Source organism: Onychomys torridus, chromosome 10 (genome assembly GCF_903995425.1).
Source record: "Onychomys torridus chromosome 10, mOncTor1.1, whole genome shotgun sequence".
NCBI lineage: Eukaryota > Metazoa > Chordata > Mammalia > Rodentia > Cricetidae > Onychomys > Onychomys torridus.
In genome coordinates, this window is record NC_050452.1 from 94,228,180 (window position 1) to 94,245,839 (window position 17,660).

Sequence of the window (17,660 nt, forward strand, 5' to 3'; positions counted from 1 at the left end):
AGTGATGTGAAATTCCTTTTTTGGTACCTGCAAGTACTACCAGTTCTCATCCTTTAACAAATGCAATTGCAGGTACCATCATTGGAGAAGCCATTGCTGCAGGTACTATCACTGCAGACACCACTGCTGTAGGTAAAATCACTGCAGAAATTATCACTGCAGAAACCATCACTGCAGGTACCACCATGGCAGAAGCCACTGCTGCAGGTACCATTGCTGTAGGCATAATCACTGCAGAAACTATCACTGCAGGTATCATCACTATAGGAAACATCACTGAAGGTACCATCAGTACTGGGACCTTTGCAAGCCCCATTGCTCTGAGGGACTGAGTACAGTGTGAGAGATTTCATACAGTTACTGCACTAGAAAGTAGTTTCTGTTCTCATGTAGAAATGATGCACTTCTTTAAAAGATATAGTGAATGTAGACATTAAAAACATATTTATAAATTATGGCTTACAAGGAAAGGTAGGTTTAGAGATAGGGTCTCATTACAATGTAAGCTGATCAAGTTACCTTACTGTCAATAAATAACGTTACTCAACAAAATCAACACATTAAACTTTAATACTATTTTGTTATATCATTTTTTTACAGTATAAACTAGAAACAATTTTAAAGTACAGTCTATAAAAATAAAACTAAGAATCACTTACTTGATATTATCAAGACAGCCTGATTCAGGTTTCAGTATGGCAGTATGATGAAACATTTTGTATAAAGCAATCCCAAGGAAGATTACATTCAGCTGAAATGCAAAAGGTAATGCTATGTATATAACCATAATATTAAAACAAAATCAAGTCCATTCCCTGTAACACATGAATTTTCTGGGAAATTTGTTTTCAGTAGACTCTTAAAGGAATTGAATCACAGGTGACTGCCTAATGCTTTAGCAAAAGCAAGAAGCCAGATTTGTGAATTGTGATACCACTGAATTAAAAATGTGGCTGTACCAAATACATACAAAATGTAAAATCAGTGGTAATTTGGAAGGATGCTGTTGAAATTCTGAAAAAAACTCAATGCCCAGTGCATGCTTAAGAAAACCAAAACCCCCAAATCCAGGAATAAGTCTAAGAGAACTAATGCATTGACATTCTATGAACATGTCTCTAGACTGATTAATTATAGACAATTTCCATTTTAGTTATTAGAGATACATTTAAATTTTTTATTAAAAAAATTATTGTTTGTCTTTCACATTCTACATCCTGATCCCACCTATCTCCTGTCCCCTCAAATCTGCCCTCTGCCTCTGAAACCTCCCCCTTAAAAAATAAAGCAAAATAAAACTCAAGATAAAAAAGGAAGGACAAAAAAGGAAGAAAGGGAAAAATCTCTTCATGGAAGTTGCAATGTTGATAAAGTGAGTCACACAGTAAACCCCTTTATTCATACATCTTTACATGCAGGCGTTCACTGCAAAGAATCACTGGTTGGGTTCCAGGTCCCTCATCTCTGATACACTACAGACACTGGGCTGTCACTCGGACACTTCTGGATGTTCTGTTGCTGCCCTGAGTCCTGAAGATCCTGTAGCCCTGGATCAAGAGGACCTCCACCACCTCTGCACCTATGCTCCAGCAGATCATAGATGGGGTTGGTGTTGGGGTGGGCCAAAACTTAAACCTGGTTCTGGGCCTGGGCAGTTGCAGGGTTAGTCAGCCTGCCAGCATAGAGATACGCTTTTACAGATGCTAAATTATTAATGTATCAGTACTTTTTATTTTATTTATTATTTTTTGAAACAGTCTCAGTATATAGCCCCAGCTGACCTATACCTCACTACATAGACAAGGCTGACCTTGCACTTCTGGTCATCCTCCTGCCTTTGACTACCCATTCTAGTATTACAGATCTGTACTGCCACACCTGGTGACAAGCACAAATACCAACTTCAGTACATTTTGAATGCATAAGTAAAATGGATTAGAAAATGCCGGTTAAATTCTGATGCTACAATAGACTAGACTGTAAGCAGAGGCTCTCTCAATGGTATTGTTATGCCACAAAAGCTAGAAAAGTGTCTATAACTTAAAATAACATAAAAATACCTATATGCTTTATATGAAAACTATAAAGCAATGGTTCTTGACCTTCCTCATGCTACACTCTTTTAATAGAGTTTCTCATATTGCTGTGAACTGCAACCATAAAATTATTTTCAGTGCTACTTCATAACTGTAATTTTGCTACTTTTATGAATTGTAATGTAAATATTTTTGGAGATATAGATATAAAAAATAAAAAATATTTTTTCCCAAAGGTATTGTAACCCACAGACTGAGAACCACTGCTATAAAGAAAGCCATACGCTGAATTACACTTGAACCAGGTGATTAGTTTCTACACTATACTACTGGGGATTGATGCAGAGCACCAAAGTTCAATTAAATGCTCCATTGACATTCTCACTGTAATAGAGCTTCATGGTTCTTTGTCAATGATCTCTGAGTCTCAAAAGTAAAATCAAATGAAAGGAGAAAACTGTAAACAAAACAAACAAACAAACAAACAAACAAACAAACATCACTGAGTGGCTAAAAGCTTAACCTAAACTGATAAGCGACTAATAGGATGCCCAGGGTCATCATTTGACGTTCTTTGCTTTCCTTTCTTTCACTTCATGAAATGCTGTTTGGTTACAGACTAACTCCTACTCTCTCAAATATTTTCGTAATAGTCAATACGATTGATTTCAGACAACAGGCTTTTCCGTTACCTCTCTGTGTGTGCATGTTTATACATGTGTGTACACATATGCATGACAAATTTACATATATGTATACACACATATTATGTAGTAATCATGCCATATTGTTGTTTTCAAGTCTGAAGTGTTTTTTTTTTTTATTTTAAAATATATCTAGCAAACAAGGCTTCAGAAAAAAAAATTAGCCCTATATTTTAATCAAAGCCAAGGGGTTACCACTTCTTTCGAAAAATGGGCAGTAGCTTTGTATATTGTAGTTGGAGAGCTTCTCTCCAGGATCCATCAAGCCATCACGGTCTCACAACTCACGTATAAAATAATCATATAGACATTTATATTATTTAAACTGTTTGGCCATTAGCTCAGGCCTACCATTATCTAGCTCTTACTCTTAAATTAACTCATTTTTGTTAGTCTATATTTTGCCACGTGGCTTGTGGCTTACCAGTGTCTTTACATGTTGCTTCTCATGGTGGAGGCTGGCAGTGTCTCCTCCTCCCCAGCCTTTTACCTCCCACAATTCTCTTCTCTGCTTGTCCTGCCTATATTTTCTGCCTGGCTACTGGCCAATAGTATATTATTGTTACATTTCTTTTACTGTTTCTGGGTGAACATGGGAGGTGCATGTGATGCTGTGTATACAGAGGTCAGTGGATAACTTGCAGAGTGCTTTATTTCTATTGACCCTGTTGGTCCCAGGAATAAAACGCAGTTCCACAGGCTTAGTTGCAAGCTCTTTTACCTGCTGAGCCATCTTGTGGGCCCTAGGTTTGTAATGGTGACAATGATACTATGCTAAAAGATTCATTTAAATTAGGACAAGTGACGTGGGAAATAAAGATATTACTCAGATAACAATGTAGGAGGAATGATTCCAGAAGACAGGCCTAATTCAGTTGTGTCACTTGCAAGTAAAATCTTTTTTTTTTTTTAATTTTAAAGTCTTGAGGGCTTAAATAAATAAATAAATAAATGGAAGTGGCCAGGTGTCCACCTACTTTTCTAATTCCTATCTATTTTCAATTCCAACTATCCCAAAGAAGAGGGAAATAGAATACTGTAAAAGTTATCATTGTTCAGTTGTGAAGACATCTGTATGGATGATGTTGTACTGAATTCTTGAGTAGCCATTTACTCCTGTAAATGCTTACTTTGCTTTTCCATCAGTTTTGATGAACTATTTTACCATCTAAAAGTAGACTGTAATGAGTGTCTAATTGCTTGAGTTATGTAGGGTCATATAAGTACATGCTTTCCCCAAATTAACCTATGTAAATCTAAGACAGTTAGTACATGAATAGTGGAAGTTTTATTTCTTGACCTGGGAAGTGCATAGTTAATGAGGGGTACTCACCATAATTATCAAGGTCGCAGGTCCTATAAAACTCCAAATGAAGTAGGTGTCAAGTCGAAGCCAACATCTGCAGGGAAACACCAGGGAGAGAAGCCATTCAAGGACTGGGTACAGGACATACATCAAGAGTGAGCCAGTGACAGAGAAGAATGCAAGTAGCACAGCATCCACTGGGAGACAGGAAATATTACATTGCATGTTCATTTAAATGCTGAATTACATGCCCAATTCCTGACAGCACTATTGATGGAGTAAGATAATTACCCCTGGAGGAAGCAGGCAAATAAATGGCATCAGGCCTATTTGCTAAGGCCTTTTGTGTCTGTCATTGAAACCTTAGAGGGAAAAAAAAGAAAAAACCCATACACAAAGCCACTAAACCCAGGAGCTTTAAACTATCCTTTTCTCTCCAATTACATTGCTACATAACCTGTCTATCAGCTGTCAGGCAAAGTGACATTTTCCTGTCAAGAAGATCTGAGGAAATTCAGTACAAGGAAGAAATAAATTTGGTATCAGAAGATTGAAGTTTAATTAGGTTGGGCAGCCAACCTTTGAGAGTTCTGAAGCCTTAAAAAGAGCATTGTTACTGCTCATGCTTCTGGTGTTGCAAGTGGTCCTTTAGCATCTGAGGAAGTTGATTCATGACCTACAAAGTAAATTATTAATCACTTAATTTCAGCCGCAGTTAGTACTCCCCCACTTCGTAAAGCCTCTGGGAAATTACATTTCCGTTCTTCCCAGTGACAGGAAGACAAAGTGAAAGTGACTAGCTATGAGAAAGATTAATGCAAATATTGAACAAATTATTTGATGTTAAGAATAATATCTTGAATAATTTGCCATTTTGTAATATTTGAGGCATAATTAAAAAGAACATTTCCATTGGTAAATACCCAACAGCATTTTGTTATGCACTTTTAACTTGTATTCAAAGGATTGAAAATGCTGATGATTATACCAATGTTAAGTCAGAGTAACAGGATATCAGAAATTTATCATGAAAGGATTTTACACATATTCTCAATGAAATGATAAATAAAATATTGTCTTTCATCTGATAAAATAATATGAGAGTTGAAAATAGACTAGATAAATGTTTGCCAAAGGGAATCATATAAAAATATATTGAGGGCTGGTGATAGACTTCAGTGACCCTCAAGACTAAGCTCAGATTCTAGCACTATAAAGAAAGATGGAAGGAAAGGAGGAAGAGGAGGAGGAGGAGGAAGGAAGAAGTAGTGGTTGTTCAGTGAAAAGCTATATAAAGTAGTAATATAATCTATTAAATGTATATATGTTCTTAATAAATGAAACAATGTATGTTATATGCATATACACACATATATACACTAGCTAAATACTTCATTATTTTCATAGATGCATATACATATTTGTTTAAGTGGAAAGAAAAAACCCATGAACTCTTTTTAAGGGTTGTCTCATACAGGAGAGTGGAGAAACCAAATAGGATAATCTAAAGGCTTTAGCTATATGTTTTATTTAAAAGTTACTGAAGTAGCTGGGTGGTGGTGCTGTACACCTTTAATCCCAGCACTCAGGAGGCAGAGGCAGGTGGATCTCTGTGAGTTCAAGGCCAGCCTGGTCTACATAATGAGTTCCAGGACAGTCAGAGATGTTACATAGAGACCTTGTCTCAAAACAACAAAAATTACTGAAAATATTTCAAAATACTAACATTTATTCATTTGACTGGTAGAGGCAGTGACTATAACTTGTTTACTGTTTTCTACTTTTTAAAATTTTTACATTTTTCTAAGATGGTCGGTAGCCATGTTTCTAAGCAAACACACACACACACACACACACACACACACTCACACACACACACGCACACAAATCACCACCACACATCAATCTCTAGGCATATGGCTATCTTCCTTTACTTTAAATCCATATAAACTAACTTGAAGAGCAGTGAGGTGGGCACTCCAGTAAGCAACTGATTACTAGTCAATCATTTCTATCTAGACAAGACTGTTGATTATTGTTCAAATACACATAAGAATTCCTCTTGGAAAATACTATTATAGAAGCAATTAGATCTTAAATTACTAGCCATTTATTTGTTTGAACAGTTATTTATTCCTTTGTTCTTGTACTTAAATATTTTGTTGTTATGAAACATTATTTTAACTGTGTAAAGGTGTATTACATTTGGTTATGCCACATTTGTTTAATTATGTTAAAGATGTGTTACTTCGCCTGCCTATGGAACCTGATTGGTCTAATAAAAAGCTCATGGCCAATAGGTAGGCAGTTGAGGGTCAGGTGTGGGTGGTGGGAAAAGAGGAAATAGGTAGGAGGAGAGATCTAGACTTGAGAGAGATTAGAAGGAGAGAAGAGAATGAGGGAGAAAAAGAGAGACATGCCCAAGGCCAGAAGCCAGGCAGCCAACAGACAGACAGACATAGAGACATCAGAAAAGTAAGATATACAAAAAGAACAAATGAACAAAAGAAAGAAAGAAAAAGAAAGAAAGAAAGAGGAAAGAAGAAAGAAAAGAAAAGAAAAAAAAGAAAAGAAAAGAAAAAAGAGTAAACAGCCCTAAGGCAAAATGTAGACGTACACAAACAGGTTAATTAAGTTATAAGAGCTAGCAAGAAACAAACATAAGATAAGGCCAAGGATTCATAACTAATAAGTCTCTGTTTCATGACTTGAGAGCTGGTTGGTGGCCCAAAAGAAAGCCAGCTACATTTTGTCATAGAAAAAAGGAGTGTAGTGTTGCCATGAAGAGACATGAATCAGGGAGATCAAGTTTCACATCTGATTACTGTTTTCACACTTACTGTAGGCTAGCTTGCCACCCCTTCAAGGAATGGATGTATGAGTGACTTGAATGAGTAGAGGAATTTCCATAAGTATCTCTAGGTTCTCTACAAAGACTAGATTTTCCTTTAGGCTAAAAACAATAAAGGACAAAGCAAGTGCATTTTTCCAGATTAAATCAAATGTACTTCCCCCCCACCTCTCTCTTTTCATGTCTCTGTCTCTCTCTTTCTCTCTCTGTTTCTCTTTCTCTCTCCACTGTTCAAGTTATAGCAACACAATACAACAATAATAATCATTTAAGAATGACTGATAATAAGATAGTCCATTTATAGCTCACAAAATTTGAGAGGTCATCTAAGAACTAAAGTACATTTTTAGCAAATAATTTTTATTATATGAAAAATGTGCTTCAAGATCTTCTAGAAAATATTTTTTACAGGTAAAAAATAGACATGACTTTAATCATATTATGAGTGATTTTTTATGAGTAATTTTTGTTAGATTAAAGTTGGTTTAAAACTTTAATATCTTCATATATTTTATGTAAATAATATAATGACATTAACTTTATCTTTACCAGGCTTGATTTCTTTAGGAATGCCAGCTTAACAAATGCTTTATTTTGAAGTTTGTATTTGGCCAACAATCTCCTTTAAGTATAGAAGGAAAATGAGACATTATTTTTAGCCTTTAAGGAAAAAATTCAGTATCTACTTGTTTAAAATTATTTAAATTCTCTTCATAAGTGAACAGTGGAAGAGACCGTGTGAAACTCCACATGCACCGAGTAAATCGTCCCTCCATGCGTGCTGTCTCTGCTTTACTATCCTCCGGAATCTGTGGGGTAAGGAAGCCTCTAATTTGATTGCCATATGGCCATACCTGCTGTTGTTTTTGGCTGCATGCAGGCTTTTGCAAAGCTTTCTGAATTTCATTTCTTTCCCATTACCCAGCTTCAAAATTTGCATGGTTTCTGCTTTATTCACTGAGCCAATATTAAAAGAACTATCCTTGGCTTTAAATGTGAAGGATGGCATTATATAGTTACATCTGACCGTGTATTTGCCCAACCCCACAGTATTCTAAAGTCTGGCCCCTCTATGCTATTGAGATAAAATCCAGAACCACTGGCTAGGAGGTGATCAGAGCCAATTAGTGAGACAAATGCTAAAAGAACAATTTATCACACACACAAACAAAAATAAGGTTAGCTTACAAATGGTTAAATCAACTTCTAAAGAAAACGGTTTATCTGAAAACCGCTGAGATCTACAAAGTAACATTTACCTAACAAAACTGGTAATTTTGGTAGGCCATATTTGTTTAGTTTTCAAAACACCTTGATTTTTTTTTATTTTTAAAGGATATTCAGTCTATTGTGTATAATATCTGAATTTGGTTTTTAGAAATACTAAAAGAATAGACATGACCTATGGGTGAAAAGAAAGCTCATCCTGGCCCTATTACCTCTTTCTTGTTCAATACTAAGTACATTCTAGAATTCAAAGGAGCACTTTTCATGTGGCATATGTGTCTTGTCTTTTGTTTCATTAATGAAACACAAATGTGCCATTAAAATTCTCTGCTGTGGATATCGCTCTGTGTAAATAAAGTTCTGATTGGCCAGTGGCCAGGCAGGAAGTATAGGCGGGACAAGAGAGAAGAGAATTCTGGGAAATAGAAGGCTGGAGGGAGACACCGCCAGCCGCCGTCATGGAAAGCAACATGTAAAGACACTGGTAAGCCACACGCCATGTGGCAAAGTATAGACTAACAAAAATGGGTTAATTTAAGATAAAAGAAGTAGATAACAAGCAGCCTGCCACGGCCATACAGTTTGTAAACAATGTAAGTTTCTGTGTGCTTTCTTGGTTGGGTCTGAGCGACTGTGGGACTGGCGGGTAAGAGAGATTTATCCTGACTGGGCCAGGCAGGAAAACTCCAACTACAATTCTCTTATTGTATTAGTTTTCAAAAGGTACTGCATATTGCTATTCACATGATGAAGTCTTATTGCATTGATACACTGTTATTGGTTTCAACACTCCAATGAATCAGTGCTAAGCCTCGAAGATTAAACTGCTATTTTCCTTTAGAATTGCTCTCCAAAATGTAGGACATATCATTAAAACTATTAGTAAAGAAGTTGATATCATGTTTCCTTAAAAAGCCAATTACCTATTCAATAATAACTACCTTCATGTAAACTCAGAAAACAGAAAAATGAAAAAAAAATTTTTTCATCACAGGAAAATTAATTCCGTAAAATAACACAACAGAAATTGTACTGCTAAAATTTATCCTCTTTACATACTAAACTACAGATATCATTTTATTCTCATACCCTATCTTTAAAAGGTATGGCTCTATATTTAGAAAAAAACATCAAGGCCAACAACCCAAAGACACAACCATCATCTACAGCATGTTCCATGATATTTAGTCACAACATCAGACTGTAGTTCCTTATCCATGATCTGGAGTATATCAAGCTGCTTTGACATGTTGGATTTTGTTACTGTTATAAATTATTAATCAAACATACATCTGACTAGTATCCAAAGTTTTCTGAAGAGATATAGATTATCAATGCTATTTGCTTCAATAAGATGCAAAATTGCAGATGAAACAGTCTAAGGAAAATGTATATGTAATTAGAAACAGTTTTTAGGTGTTATTAGATAGTGAAATTTGTGATATTTTCATATCAAGATGTTTATGACTTTGTAAATCACTTAATATCCATTTCCTAGGTCATATATATATATATATATGTAATCTCTTAATTTATTACTTATTACCTAACTATCCACCTTTCTATTATCTCTTTTTTGTCTATGTAAGAGCAAATGGTTAAGGAAAAAATGAAGAGATATGGGGGCAAGAAACAAAGAAGAAAGGAAGAGAAGAAAGAGATGATAAACTCCAAACAAAATGAATGTAGTCCTAAACTTATTGCAAAATACATTTGTCAAGAACTTTTAAAAAATAATTATCTTCATAGAACACCTATACACGAACTATTCAGTGAGCACGTTCTTGAAAGACAATGAATCACTTGTCACTCACACAGGAAAGGAGCCTGTAGTTGTAGACAAGACTAGCATTTGAGTTTCAGTTTGGGATCTTAGAGTTTGAAGCTATTTCTAAGTGTATTAAATGCAATTTATATGGTCTTTATGTCTTTTACTTCTTAATTTGTTAAAAAATACATATTATTTCTTCAGCAAAATATATCATGTTCTTACGAAGGAATCTCCACTATTGCTATAATTGATCAATACTAAATGTCTCAGTATTTCCCACAGTTTCTTCTTATGTATGTCAAAAGAGGTAATATGACAATTATGATTACCACTTTAACAAATGTACAATTATTAACAATTTAATTAATATTTTAAAATGTTGTTTATCATAAAATTCACATTTATTCATTTGTACCAATCAAATAATAGAACTATTAATACAAGATACAATTAATAAAAGATAAAATCCAGTAATGCTTATTTATTCTGTAATTTAATATAATACAGGTTTCCATACATAGCTATACATGAATATATGTGTACATATAAATACGCAGATTCATATATCACAGTAGTCTTATATAAGTCTTTATGATAACCCTCACTTTACAGATGAGTAGTAGAGTCTGAATTTTATATGTCCACCTGACAGCAAAGTCTGTACAAGAGGAAAAAGATATATAGTAAAGTAAAGTTGTAAATTGCTTCATTAATATGCATTCTTAATGAATGGATAAGAAATCTACATGCTATATATAATGCATACATACTGAAAATTGGCTTTGGAAATATATCAGAATTTTTAAAATCTCATTTCTCAAAAATAAATTCTCTTGTATTATTGAATGGCTTTAGTGTGATGATTTATAAATAATTCACAAATTTTATTATTTTAAATGTATTTAAGAGTAGTAAAATTATCAGAATAATCATGTTTTTTTATTCATCAAAACCCACATCATGTCTGGTTCTTTTTTCTTATCTACAATATTCCAAACCCCTTTATTATATAGCAATCACTGTAATTTGTTTTAAGATTTGCCTTCTCTGCATATTTCATATAAATAGGATTATACACTATATATAGTATTTTATAGTACACCTTTCTGAAAAAAAATTTTTTTTTTCGAGACAGGGTTTCTCTGTGTAGCTTTGCGCCTTTCCTGGAACTCACTTGGTAGCCCAGGCTGGCCTCAAACTCACAGAGATCCGCCTGGCTCTGCCTCCCAAGTGCTGGGATTGCAGGCGTGCACCACCACCGCCCAGTGAAAAAAATATTTTTAATGTTTATCCATTCTGTACCAGTTAGTACTACTATGTTTTATTCTGAATAATTTTCAGTCTTATATCTAATTCAACTATTGTCTTTTTGTCTGTTGATAGATGTTTGGTCTCCAAACAATGAAAAGGGTTTTTACATGCACATACGTTTGTTTGGGTCATGGCATAACTATTATTGGATTGGTATTGTGAAAGGAACTTGTTTGGTTGTTTTTTTTTTTGCTAAGGTTGATCTCAAATCCATGGCCTCATAGTATCCAGCCTGCCTCAGCCTGCCAAGTACTGGGACTACTGTTACCCATCTCCACACCTAACCACATAGGACAATGTTTAACTTTTTGAAGGGTTCTAAATTTTATAGCTCTAACTTTTATTATTAACTCTTTTATTACTGCCACCCTACAGAATGTAAACATTCTAATGTATATAGTGATAAGCAGATGTGAAATCACATCTGTGGGCATTTTTAAAATTTCATTTTATCCAATAATAAATATGGAGTATTACTTGTGCCGTGTTTCAATGCATTCTAAAAATATCAGGACAGTGTCCTCTTACTATCTGATACAGTAGGAATAGATAACTCCTCCACAGAAAATTGAAAATCAACCTGGTATTGTTATGGTGATAGTTTTATTCCAGTGATAGGACTCCTTGGTAAGAACATAATGGCACAATAAAACCTTAGTCTTCAATACATATGCACAGAAAGCATGTGCATAGATATCACTGAAAAGTACTTCCTCATTGGCTACACTGTTTTACATATCCAACAGACACAGGAGCTGATGACACATTCATGGAGAACTAACTGTAGCTGAAGTTTTCCTGGTCCTGCCTGGCCCATAGTCAGGACAAATCTCCCTCACCCACCAATCCCCATAGCCAAGTAAACAAAAAGAGACTTATATTACTTATAAACTGTATGGTTGTGACAGACTTCTTGCTATCTAGTTTTTATATCTTAAATTAACCCATTTCTATAAATCTATACCTTGCCACATGGCTCATGGCTTACCGATATACTTTACATCTTGCCCCTCATGGCAAAAGGCTGGCATCTCCTCCTCAGCCCTCCTGTTCCCCAAATTTTCCTCTCTCTTTGTCCCGCCTATACTTCCTGCCTGGCTACTGGCCAATCAGCACTTTATTTATCAACCAATCAGAGTAACACATTCACAGCATAGAGAACATCCCACAGCACTACATGTTTTGTATCAATTAAAATAAGAATGCTTTGTAGTGTGCTATAATAATTTCTACAGGATAATATGTGTGAAAATCTAATTTTCAGGGAGAGTTTTAGTAATTAGAAATTGTGGACAAATTTATAAATAAACTCATGAATGTAACTATCAGGTACCAGCAAGCTCAATGTTCCTCAAAGTCTCTTTCTTTGATAATACTATAATATAATTGGATAATACTATAATCTGCTGTTTTTCCAATAATCAGCGACTTTTTTTCTATCTAAATGCATATACAAGTTATTTGATAAGCTGAATAAAACTTGGTGATTTTAGTTAACAGACTACAACTTCACTACAATGTGGAGATACCCATAAAGATAAGATGGCTTTATAGTGATTTTCAGATTGCAATGTGGTATCAATTATTTTTAAGAGTGTGACTCTTCTGCTATTCATGGATTTCAGATTGGCTATGCATGCTCTGGTTTAATCCATGCACTTAAAAGCCTGGTACCAAGTTCCAGCCCACAATTTGTCTCCTAGACTGTCCTCTGGCTTTATCCCTTCCTCAAGCCCTCCTTCTTCCTGTAGCTCAATTTGTACTCCTTCTTCCAACCCAGTCAGGATGCTATGCACTTTCTTTGATTGTTCACAAGAGATTGTGAGACAAGTCCAAAGAAACAATTAAAGCTACTTAGACTAACAATTAAAACTATTTAGATTTTTAAGTGTTTAAACTGTTCATATCTTTGTAATGTTTTGATAAATTTTAAATGAACTGATTTGTTTAAGGTCATAAAATCACAGTATTTAGAACTGAATTTCAGAACATTCCTGTTTGAATTATTATTAAACTTCATTATAATCATGTTCTGACAGTATCCCATGGAATGGCTTCATTGCTTCTCCTAAAGAATAAAAGCATAAATGATCAGAGGCAAAAATGAAATATATGCTCATGATTAACAGTGCAATACACATTTGTGATCCACTGGCAGAGGGCTATTTTTTAAAGATTTTTTGTTATTCAAATAGATTTGTTTAAATGTCATGCTATTGTGTCCGAATGTTATTATAAGTATATATTTGAGTATATGTCAATTAGATTAAAAGATTTTGTTATTCAAACATCACAAGATAATGACTCTCTTATAAGCATTGCAAATTGATGGCAAACTAAACAACATCTTAAGATCAAATCATGTGAGCTTTGTTCATGAGTGTGTATTCTGTACATAATAAATTCAACAGCCTAATAACACTGCATAGAAAAACACATCATAATCCATCAGCCAGATGGAATATGATAGCTATCTCTATGTGTATCGAAATAACATTTATTTAGCCTACAAGACAATTTTATCTCTAAATTCATCATCTACCATCAGTATGAGTCTATTTCTTAGAAATGTATGCTGCTATTGTTAAAGGTTTCATATGTAATACCTCATTATCACTATAATGAAATGATTAAACACAATAAGAGAATGGAAAGGAGAAAATTATTATTTAGACTACATTACAATATAATACATTAATTGGAGTTATTTCGGATATACTCTAAATATTAAATTAGAACAAAAATTAAAAATCATGAAATTTCCAAGACTTAAGCATTTATTTTACAGAGATTTGGAAGCATTTCAGAACATAGCTGGCAATATCTTTGATTTCTGGGTTATTGGGATTTATATTAGATGAGACTACCAACAATTGATTTCAGAAATCAATGTAGCCTGAAACTTAAGTAAGAGGTACATGGAAAAGCAAGTTTTCTTTATTAAAAATCTTCTGCCAGTCCTGTTAATAGTTCTAACCATTTCTTAACCAAAGTATTTCTGATAACTTCTAAAAATTTGCTTTGCTGTATTATTACACAAGAAAGAAAAAAAAGCTACATAGTTAGTACTTGGAAAGTCAAATCATCTTCTGGAATAAAATAAAATCAATCAACACTAATTAGAGAAACTGGAAAGACAGACATAAGATAATAAAGACCAAGTTATAGAATGTAGAAATCATACGAGTTGAGTCAAAACTCAATGCCTTGATTAGGGATTATAGTTGAGTGATTGAGTGGTTGCCTCAAATACCATGACCCCAGTTCAATTGCCAACACCAGAAAAAAAGAAAAATAAATATATAAATAAATAGAACCCACTGAGTATAATTATCTTTAAGAAGCTATCTTGATTAAGCCCAAATGGAAACATGATACATTCATGCCAGGTTCTGTGGTAAATATCTATTACAAAATAACAGTTCTCTTTTCAATAACACTAGCTTCCTTAAGAGAAAAACATTCTTAGGCATATATTGGGTTCAATGTACTCCCCCAAAGTTGAAGTTAGATATATTATCCCCATACATCCTGGAGTCATCTTTGTGAACACTTCTTGAATGTAAAATAAACATTAAAATGCTTTATGCCTATCAGTGAGAGAATTTTACCAGATTTTTCTCTATTCCTCCCTCGTTCACCTATCTTCGTTCATCTAAATCTTTTGCTTTGCTTTTGGTTGGAAAAAATTATAATTGCATAACTGAGCAATTAAGGATTGTTTAGAATTGTGCCTGGGAAATGAATCACTCTCTATTCCCACAGAGTAATAGTGTCAGTAAATGAGACCTACCAGTTGTAGGGCAGGAAATTAAGGCAATGATGGTCAAAGCTTTAACAAAGTCACTAGGGACTGTATATTATTAATTCTAAGAAGACAGATTTCTACTATCCAGAAAATGACATTTATTTCAAAATAAATGACTGAAACACAAAGCAAATAATTTCACTCAGTTCAGTAACAGGAAAATTTGCAAATAACTCTGGAGAAAAGATAAACATGGAAGAAAAACAAAAAGAAAAGCAGACATATCCAGCAAACAAGATGGGACTATTTAAGAACAATATTGGAAATAGTGTAAGGTCATGCATAATGATATAACTCAGCTTAACTTCTTAGGGGGAGAATACATTAATAAAAATGCAAAATGTTGTGATCCAGGGGGAATGACCACTAATGGGCTTCTTTATAGGTTGATGGAAATATTGAAAATTCAGTGATGATGAGTGCATGACATTGGGAACATCTTTAAATGCTTGAAGAATGTACTTCAAAGTAATAGTTTTATGGCCTGTGAGTTATATCAATAAAGATATTATTTGAGAAGAAAAAAAGAAAGCCTATGATGAATTTAATGCCCCTCTCCTAAGACATATTTACAAGTCAAGTTGGATATCATTTTGCTAATAGTAGTCTGATCCCACGATTGTTATTGGGACTGACAGAATGAATTCAGACTTCACTGCAATTTACAACATCAAATTTGAAAATAATTGTTACATAGAGACTGATAACATAGCCTGTCACTCTATTAAAAAAGAATGCACCAGAAACAAAATAGTCTCCTCTTAATTGTATGTTAAGTTCTGGGCAGCACATGCTCTATTCTAACTACTCTCACTAATCCTGGTGTCTTCTTTGTGTCATCCCCTCTTTACGAATCTCCATTTCTGGGAAGCAAGATGCTTTACTCCCAGTGTGTTTAGGCTTCTGGTGCCTTGTAGAAAGTCATAAAATCTTGCTTATTAATTTCTGTAAAAATTAATGTTATCTAACCTTACCCAAGCCTTCAGTGCTGCCTCAAAATCTCTTTATTAATGTCTAATTGGCTCTTTAACACACTTTCCATAGTGCTCAAAGCATTTCAAAACTCTTGTCCTCTTAACACGACCTCACCACGTCACTCCACAGAGAGTCAGCATCTTATGCTTGGTGCAACTGTTCCATGCTTAGACATGTACATTACTCATCCCTTTCTTCACTTACCAATAAAGAGAAAGGTTATTTCAACATCACAAAAATAAGTCCAAACGCATTTGAAATAAACCTGATGGTTTATCCAATATCTTCTTACACCTATCTCTATAATGATAGACAAATCACAATGAATGGGCTTGATTTTCTCATCCATACAATATAACCACGAGAGTGGTGAGTTCTAAAGCAGCTTTCAACACATTCAATTAAGGTCTTTCTAATGCTACATTTAGTTTTATATCTTTTTTTTTTTTAAATCACCCTGGGACCTTTCCTCTCATTCAGCCTATGTACACTGACTACAAATGAGAAATAACCATTTTTCTTTTGATTAATTTTGTGTCACCTTGATTCTTCTCAGCCTACGTATTCTAAAGACTTTATCTTTTACAAAGTCCTCCTACATTTTCTTTTTTTGCATGCTAGGCAAGCATGTTCCCACAGAACCTGAGCCTCCCCAGCTCATGTGACACCATAATCAAAATTCCTCCATTACTTTCATCATATAAACCAATATTTTCAGTGAAATTCCTTCAGGGTACAGATAATATCTGAAGCCTCTGCTAATGTATTATTCAACACCTTCTGATTTGTCTTGTGGTTCTAGCACTGTCTTGAGATAGTTGTGGCAAAGATCAAGTGATTTCTTGCTGTAATTATCCTACTTTAATTATCTTTGACATAAATCACCACTGGTTCTGAAAGGTTAATATAGAACTTTCTCTTATTTCCTTGACCCTCAGTCCCAATGTTCTGTTTCTGGGGATCGGCTTAATCTTCTTCTTTGCTTTTATTCTCCCTCCTTTGTCTACACCTAAAATGTAAGTGTTGGTCATCAACCAGGAGTTCTTTGTACTTTTTCTAGTGAAACTTTCATTCATTGTTTTGGACCTCAGTTGTCAGTAAAGTCTTTGGAACTGAATGTCTTTCTTTCTTTAAAAAAAAAAATGTCCTTATTTGTATGTGGTGTTTTGCCTGCATATGTGAGGGTGCCAGATGCCCTGGAACTAGAGTTACAGACAGTTGTGGGCTGCCATGTGAATGCTGAGAACTAAATCAGGGTCCTCTAGAAAAGGAGCCAGTGCTCTTATCCGCTGAGGCATCTCTCTAGCTCCAATGGTTTCTTTCTTTTCTTTGTTGTTGTTTTTCAAATTTTAGAAAGAGTTTTTCAGCTGTCCTGGCACTACCTCTGTAGACCAGGCTGGCCTCCAACCTAGAAATCTACCTACCTTTGCCTCCCAAGTGCCATGGGCCATCATACCCTACCTGAACGTCTTTCTTAAGTGCTACACACCTCAACAATATCAAGATGTATTGAAAACAAACTTTATTACTATACTCCGATAATAACGTTTTATATATTTATAAATTTATAAAAATATATTTATAAAATAAATATAAATAAATATATTTATAAAAATATTTATAAAAATACATAATAACACATACTCTTCCTGCTCCTTCTGTTTTCCTGAC

General features: G+C 34.4%; 1 protein-coding gene across 24 annotated transcripts in view; it reads right to left on the reverse strand.

The window, feature by feature from the left end:
• Adgrl3 (adhesion G protein-coupled receptor L3) overlaps positions 1–17,660 on the reverse strand; it is a 763,485-nt gene that overhangs the window by 89,188 nt on the left and 656,637 nt on the right. For all 24 annotated transcript variants that reach the window (XM_036200955.1, XM_036200954.1, XM_036200934.1 and 21 more), the window contains 2 exons: positions 4,074–4,140; positions 660–751 (listed from right to left, as the gene is read on the reverse strand). In XM_036200955.1, coding sequence (XP_036056848.1) covers positions 660–751; positions 4,074–4,140 — 159 coding nt within the window. The remainder of the gene's footprint in view (positions 1–659; positions 752–4,073; positions 4,141–17,660) is intronic.